The 8,512-nt window shown below is 42.2% G+C and overlaps 1 protein-coding gene across 1 annotated transcript; it reads right to left on the reverse strand.

The window, feature by feature from the left end:
- Positions 1 to 1,927: 1,927 nt before the first annotated feature.
- On the reverse strand, positions 1,928 to 8,512 carry RSL24D1 (ribosomal L24 domain containing 1). Its single transcript, XM_009089902.4, has 6 exons — positions 8,358 to 8,512; positions 6,391 to 6,504; positions 4,764 to 4,836; positions 4,010 to 4,073; positions 3,462 to 3,547; positions 1,928 to 2,342 (listed from the first exon to the last, which is right to left on the reverse strand). The coding sequence occupies exons 1-6, from the start codon at positions 8,436 to 8,438 to the stop codon at positions 2,269 to 2,271; spliced, it is 492 nt and encodes a 163-aa protein (XP_009088150.1). The 5' UTR covers positions 8,439 to 8,512; the 3' UTR covers positions 1,928 to 2,268.

An 8,512-nucleotide genomic window follows, 5' to 3' on the forward strand; every position in this document is an offset into this window, starting at 1 on the left:
CGGCCCGGGCTGCCCCATGGCGGCTCCTCCGCCTGTGCGGGGCCACGGCCGAGTCACATCTCAAAGCGCAGGCATTGGCACCGCACTCCTCCCTCAAGAGCTCGGCACCGCCCAGAACCCACGCTCGGAGCGGGCCGCGGCTCCGCAGCCCTGAGCGCTCCCCACACACCTGCCCGAGCAGCCGGGCTGGGACAGGGACAGGGACGGTCACACACCGAAACCGCAGGGCCACCTGCTGAGGGACATAAAGGGCACTCTGAGGACTCAGGGCAGGGCTGGAACCCCTGCTCAGGGCTCTGGGCACAAGGAACTGAGGGAGCAGCCAAAACGTGTTAGCATGAGGCTGACCTCCTCATGTCAGTGTCATGTCAGTGTCAGCGTCAAAAACTAGTGTTAACTCAAAATCACTGAGAGATGGACTAAATATGGAAAACAGGAAATAAGAGGAAAAGACACTTAGTAAATCACTACTAAAATACACATTTCCAACTTCTGTAGTCTGAAAAAAGAAAGAAAACAACTATACATCTGGTTTTGTTTTGTAAGAAAAGATGACAGCAACTGAAACTTAAAAGCATTTGTTAAAAATTGGTTTTGACTATCACATTTGTTCTGATCGAGCCTATCAGCTTGTTTTGAAGAAAGGCTCCTGACTGCATAAGGTACAAACACAAAACAGCAATCGTTTGTTAGACCTGGTAAATGCCAAGAAGACCGACAGTATAATGGAATTTAGCACTACCAGTTATTCATAAATAATTCTTCTGATTAAATATTCACACACCATCATCACCATTTGTCTTGTAATTCTGTTCTCATAGGCACCCTGTGCTCTGCTCCTACTGGATCTCGGTGCAGACAGGACTGGTGATTTGGATGTATGACACAAAACCAGGATTTCTCCTGAATAACAATGTGCTGCTCATAAAATGCCCTCTCTCTCCAGCTTGCTCTGGGGGAACAGGGGCAGCTCCTGCCTTCCCAGGGACTGGGCACACCTCAGTCCCACACACAGGAGGCAGATGAGGGCTTCCTATTTGCCTATCCCCAAACTTCTCTGGCAAGCCACTGTCCGATCCAGGGCTGTTCACGTGGAGAGGAATGCATTTCCTTCCTCCTGTTTGGCAGTGTTTATCCATGACCACCAGGATACTGCTCAGTTGGACATTTTTTCTGTAAGTCTTGTAAACAAAATGCAAAATCTAAAGAAAATTTTATCTTAAGCAAGCAAAGAAAATAGATCTTCACCAAAATGTCTTGAAGAATAGCAATTTCTATTAGAAATGTGGTTGGACAGTGAGCCTCCTAAAAGAAAACCATCACTCCTCTGCAGCTCAGCAGCTCCCCATGAAGGTCTCTGCATGCAGTGGGTTCTGCAGAGATGTGCAGAATGACCACCAGCCCCATGTCGTTCAGCTGCAGCACTTCCCCCCTCACCTTGTGCTCCAGTTGACAGACAAGAGAACAGGACACCACAGCAATTAAATTAAAAAAAAAAATGACAAGGGCACCTTCTCACGAGGTGCTGCAAGCAGGTAAAAAGTCAGGTAAAAACAGTCTCAAGTGTGATTTATTGAGCATTTCCATTTGCCTGATTAGACATTAGATTTGAATTTTGGTGGGTGAGGATGATAGCAGGGCAAACTCCGGGCTAGGTGATATCACCATTACTATTTTCCAAACCTATGTCCTGCATCAGCTTAGCTTTGCCAGGTGTCAACTGCAATGGAATCCTGGAGTGACTGATTTAAAAAGGAGATAAAACAAACACTGTATTCTTCAAATTGAAAAATTTTCCCCAAGACAAGAATGAAAATAAGTCTGGACCACACTGGACTGTTGAAAATTAATACATCCTCCCCCATACTGTAATCATTAAAATAGATTTTTATCTGCTTTTACCACTATGGAAGAACAACAGACAAAGTTTAAAAAGCTCAGCATATTTTATTATTTAATTATTTGCATGAACTTGGAAAAGATACCCAGAAAAAGTGTACCTTTCCAAGGACCACATGGTATCTCAAACAATAAAGCCTCATTCTCCATCCTGCTGACAAGGTTTTCTCAAATTGTAGAATTTTAAGTACTGCCCAAAGTAGTATCTATCCTACTATTTTTCATTTAAAAAAAAATTCAAATTGTAAATGACCACTATTCATTAAAATGTACTTTTTTTCAACTGTAAGCACATTTCTGAATGATGTCAGGTGAGGCAGTAAGGAACTGTTAACTGCTGAAGAGATATAAATAGCAAATAAAAGCTCTTTAAGAGTCTTCTTCCATAGGCACATCCTCTTGTAGCTTCTGCACCATTTTGTCCTCCAGCTGTTTTGGTGTACCTTCAAAAAGAACAAATCAAATTCAACATGTTTCTCTAAACCCAAATAACTCTTTTTCTTTGAACAATATACATGTCTATTCCAGGTGAAACAGCCTAAATATATTGCTTGAAGAGTTGTTTATGAGCAAATCCATCAAGTTCAAAGGTATTTACTGCTAACCTCCATCACCTCTTAAACTTATTTTAGCAGAAAAGCTGATGCTGTTTTAATGCAAAATCTAAAATGCAATCAAACAGTGTTTTCATCTGCTATGACAAACTGATACAGCTGCCAATACCTGGCAGAACCTTGCAAAGGACTACAGAAATTCATTACTTATTAAAGATCAATGGCCTTTCCCCCTAGTTTTCAAAATAACATTAAAGCCCTCCTGAATGCTGTGCTGGACAGCAAGAATGCTAACTCTCAATAAGATGACCAAAAAGAAAAACAAGGAAAAAGAAAAATCCAAGACTTAAATTTTATTCTGCTCTCTGCTCAGTCAGAATTGCAGAATACAAAGAAGGCAGCTGGTTTGACCAACACATGGACCACACAGTGCTGTGCATCAGACTTCCAATTAATATAATGAAGAAACAAAATCACTGGTAATTTTTATAAAACAAGAGCTAATGGAAATGTTTTTAACTTATCTTCATTACTCTACTTTATTAAGTGTGTTTTTAAAAGTAAATAATTTATTTTAAATGTGACTTCACTGAAGGAACAGTATTTCCATGTAAGTTCTACAAAAGTGACTGACAAATTCAAGCAGCAAAGTTGAACTGCTGTATTTTACATCATTCAGTGGTAGAGTCTGTTGAATTCAACTAACCAGTTGAAAGGGAAGACTTAGATAAATGCATTGGATAATAAACATGCAGTTCATGCAGCACCAGGTATTGAGTGCAATTTAAAACACTCAAAATAAGGAAGAGAAAGGATGAATGCAGGACTAGATAAACAAAAAAGGATATTTGATTCAGAACTAAGACACCACTTACATTTACTGGCAAGAATTATTCTCCATATTCAGCAGACAAATTAATTTTAAGACAAATGTACAGGATTATTGACCTGTGGAATGAGTCACACATCCTAAAACTGCGTAGGCAAACCAGTAAATCAAGTCCTTACCTGCATGAGGAGCACGAAGAAGGTGGATATTCTGTTTGACTTCTTTGATGTCTTCTGCTTTCTGCAACTCTTTGCTCTTCTTTAGTCTGGGAAAGGGGAAAATTAGATTTAATCACCTTCAAAGAGGAGATGTAGGCTTTCATTTTAATGCATGATATCTCTCGCTAAAGGTATGTACAGGCTGTAAATAACTATGATTATGAGGAAATAATGGTTAAAAAGTATTTGAAAACTAAATCAAAAAAATACTGGATACAAAGCCACAAAAAATGCAGCACTGTACCAACTCCTATCAGAATTTTGTTAAAATTTAAGACTGTGTACAAACAAGTACTACATCACAGCTGTTATCCTTGAGCATCCAAAAGCTGCATTTCCCTGGACAGCCAATAACACAAGGTAGAGCCCACCCAGTGTATTTTATCCCATCACTTGGATGACTGTGTATATACAAAGCAAATTACTCATTAAAAGTGGATTATCCCATTTCTGGAAAAGTTGTCTAACACACACAGGCAAGGGGTTCCCATCATACAGATAATTCTCACCTGTTCATAATAAATCTGGCTTGGCGTTTTTGCTTTATTTCCTCCACTCTCTTCATTGCATCCACTGAAATAAAGCAGAAGTTGTTTCAAATGTGCTTAAATCCCTGCAGCAGAAAATCCATGCTATTTTTGTAAAGCAGCTCTTTACAGTACTTCCATAATACCTAAATACCAGACTATGTAGAAGAAACTATTCCATCTCCCAAGAGCAGGATAAGGGAATGTTCTGTGTAACAACTCTGGTAACTTGTATTTTACAACTTATTGATGCTTCCACTTTTGTGCCTACACATAATGTCTATAGTTAACCATCACTGCAAAAGACCCTACTTGAAAAAAGATGCAAGTTACCACCTTCTCCTTTGTGGCATTCGTTCACATGAATATAAGCAGTCCTCCTATTCTGACAATTGATTCTATGAAGCAAACTGAAGTGGCATAAGCACACACACAGCAACTGCATCATGTAAAAGGCTTACATTGGGAGCCTCTTAAAAACCTGGAAAACCACTAAGGGGTTTTGAAGACAAAATAAAGGACTTCTGGTCCTCATTTTCAAACCAGTTTCTGAAAAAAAACCGTCAAGTGAAACTCCACACCTGTTTACAACTCAAACCTCCTCCACACACTAAGAATTTGGTCATGATTTCAGTTATTTCAAACACAATCACTAGAAGCTGTCAATACTCTAAGAAGTCTTTTGAAAACACATTCATGATAAGCAAAAAATTTTTTTTTCCCTATAATGACTCACCAGTCTTGTTCCACAACTCTCTCTGGTACTTCACTGGTTCGTTCCTACGTTTTTCAAATTCAAATGAATTATCCTGTATCAAGAAAAAGCAAATATAGACTTATGCAGAAGCTTTTTTAGATCAATACATTCTTACTGTAGCAGTTACCCACAGAACTGAATATTTTATGGGATTCTTTTTCCCCCTTTCAGAAGCTCAGTTCCTACACTTGAACAATCATTAGAGAGAAATATGAGAAGGAAATCCAGTCGAGTGTTTGACCTCAAAGTGTCAGGAGCCACGGTAATTTGTCTGAAGAGAGCTATTTACCACAACATCACCCTGAGCTATTTTCTATTTAGCAAGACAAAAGGAACAGAGAAAACCAATGTGGAATAGGAAATACAGAGCAGATTAGACAGGTGGAAGGTGAAATTGAAAACCTGTAGATTTGAAAGCATTTATTGCAGGACAAATAAGCTCTACCCAACAGCTTGTAATTTTGAAATGGTTTTTAAAAACTACCCCCAACACCATTTCATTTTAAGACTACGGAAACAGTCTAATTTAAAATTGTGAAATATTTCAGTCAATACCTCTGGCACTTGGGACAGCTGCCATCCCCCCAGCCATGTCCCCTCATTCCCATGAGCTGAAGATGAAAAAACACTTTTCTGACCTTTTTCTTTTGCTAAGCACACTTAGCTTTACATCAGTTTTATCTGAGGACTGCTCCCTGCCCAAAGGTTGAATTTTGTTGTGGTAAAGCTGAGTTACACATTGGCTTTATTCTTAAAATACATTATATATCTCAAATATGGAACATATTGTCATCTATTTAGACATGTATAGAGTAATTTTAAATTCAGCTATTTTCAAAAAGGTAAATTCAACAAAGCCAGAAACAACTCAAAAAAAAAAAAAGAAACACAATTACTGAAGATGCTAATTAACTATGGCTTTTCAGAGTCACATTAAAAAATAAAACCACATTCTTTCCCTTGAAAGATCCACAAAAGGCAGGAAATCACTGTATCAAAATGCTTACTAAATTTTTAATATTCTGTTTAAAAAAAGGTAATTAAGTCACAATAATTCTTGAATTATTTAAGGACTGTCCCACAAACATGAATGTTTAATACTTTTACCACTGAAGCAACTTTGTTTCAAAATTGCATTTGAGGCCCCATGCTGTTTTTCAAACATTCCTATCTATGCAAAGACTTTTCCTACACATTGGAATCTTTGAAGAGATTTCACAGGTTATTTTAAGGGTCTACATAGAGACTTCTCGGGTACCTGGTAACTCAGATCATTTGTGCAGAAACACAACTACCAATTGCACACATACAGAGTGTAGAGAGTTTATTAGTGGGGAAAAAATGCCTTGGACTTGGGGGCCACCACGTGTTCCCAGAACAGACACCTGATACACTGGCTTCCATCCCAAAGGTGGAAGATCCAGGTTTTAATCAAGCTGAATGAACAGCTCACTGTCAAGAAACACTCACAGTCTCTTCCACAATCCCTCTTCTCCCCAGCTCATGTCATTAAATGGCAATGCTTTAAGGCACCCAGCCCAGCCCAGCCCCAGGAAGAGCCATTTCAGTCTGCTAATGTAAAGTGGGAACCAGCTCAGCTTCTTACCACTGTCAGTTCTTTGCCAGCTGCTTTACGGAATGCTTTAGTCCATCTCATCTTTCTGGGATTTCGCTTCTTTTTAAAGTTTCTGTGGCATTTTGATTTGCAGAATCTAAATATCTTAACGAAGGGGGTGATAAAGAAGAAAAATCTCAGTCAAATCATGTTATTTGTGCCCCACTGCAAGCGTGATATCAAACACTGAGGTTACTCTAACCATATTGTTCATTACTAATTATGATGAAAATGCCAGTATTTTTAGAGAAAATACAGCTATTAACAAAAACAATTTCAAGCACTGATATTATTTTTTTTCATTATAAAGTCAATTTCACAGCTGCCAGGGTTAAGCACAAGTACTTACAATTAAGCTGATTATACATAAAATACACCTGAGTTTTGAGAATTATCATCTGCAAAAATAACCATAAAGCCAAACCTGTAGTATGAATAAACAATTTTCTACAGCTGCCAGCACTTCTTAGATACAGTACCATCCTGAGAACAACAAAAAAATCCTCACACCTCTCATACTGAATGCAACACACGCACACAGAAACGTCTGTTTCCTGGGATGCAGCCTTAAGCCCCAAAGATTACCCTGCAGGAGTCCTAAGCACATTAGTTAAGTCCTGGACTGAAATTACTGAAACCTGTTAAAGCATATGACAAAACCTTTTAATTGGCCTTTTTTTTCCCCTATTTTTCTACACATTCTATGGAATACTAGAGACTCTTCACTTAAAAACGGTGAGAATTACATGTTATCATGAGGTTTTAAAAACCCTGTTTTCTATAGCCATATCCTCCTTCCCATCTAACAGTCAATTCTAAAAAAATTTAATAGAAATTCTAAATTCGAAAATTTATTAGAAATTCTAAAAAAAATTAATAGAAAATATAAAACTTTTAATTACGGCAATCATCTTCGAAAAGGTTTTTTTATTTTTACACTCTTCTATCACGTTTTTTCACCTGACCTCAAGCACACCTGCCACGGTGATTTCACAGCTGCTGTGTTCACAAGTGATGTTTTTAAGCGCACCCCTCGTGGCCGCGGTGCGCACACAGCCCGTGTCAGCGCGCTGCCAGCCCGGCTCCCGGCGCTGGGACTCAGCCCGCGGTCCCTCCTGCCGCCCGGGCCCGGGCAGGAAGCGATGTGCGCGAGCTTCGCTGCACGCCGGGGCTCCGACGCCCTGCGGCACCGGCACGGAGCGCGCAGAGGCTGGGAGGCGATACACAATATCGTGTGTACAGAGCTGTCAGCCCGGGCAGAGCCCGGCGTGCCGCGGCCGTGCCGCTCCGACAGCCTCAGCCGGGGGGGCACAGCGGATCCCGCAGCCGCGGCTCCTCCCGCCCGCGCACTCTGCAACCCGCACGGCCCAGAGGCAGCCTGCTGCCACCTGGAGCCAAAGCCTGAAATTAAAGGGTGAGCATTCTGGGTTGCTCTGCGAAGTTTATTATTTCTTACTAAAAAGTGAAAATAAATCATTCAGCCACCGCTCCTGCCGACGGCCACAGCACCTGCCAAATTTCTACATCGCTCCAGGTCCTAATATTTGAATATCAGCAAGACAGGAATTTCGCAGATTGACAGAATAGTCAGAGTTAGAACGGACCCACGGAAAACGAGGATTACTGACTCCGGCTCTTAAGCAAATGGGCCGTACAGGGATCGAACACAAGCTCTGAACACAAGCTCGGTGTTCCCAGCACCGTGCTCTGACCAGCTGCGCTCATCTCGGGCTCCCGCCCGCCCACACACCCGGGCGGTGCGTGCGTACCCGGCAGGGGCCGGTGCCGACAGCCAGCAGCGGCCCCGGCCCGGGACAGGGGCTCCGGCTGGGAGTGCCCCGCGTGAGGCGCGGCCGGTGACACCGAGCCCCGCCGGGGCCCGCCGGCACAGGCCGGGCGGCCCAGGGAGCGGCCCGCCGGCACTGCGGGGAGGGCGGTGCCGGTCTGGCGGTCGGTACCTTGCAGTCGTTGCGCACGAACATGACGCCGTGCCCCGGGTAGATGGGCCCCGAGCAGAAGTAGCATTTCTCGATGCGCATGGCGGCGGCGGCTCGGGCGGAAGCGCGGCCCAGCTGACCGGAGGCGGCGGCGCGGGGCGGGCCCGGCTCCCGCA

Source organism: Serinus canaria, chromosome 10, assembly GCF_022539315.1.
Source record: "Serinus canaria isolate serCan28SL12 chromosome 10, serCan2020, whole genome shotgun sequence".
NCBI lineage: Eukaryota > Metazoa > Chordata > Aves > Passeriformes > Fringillidae > Serinus > Serinus canaria.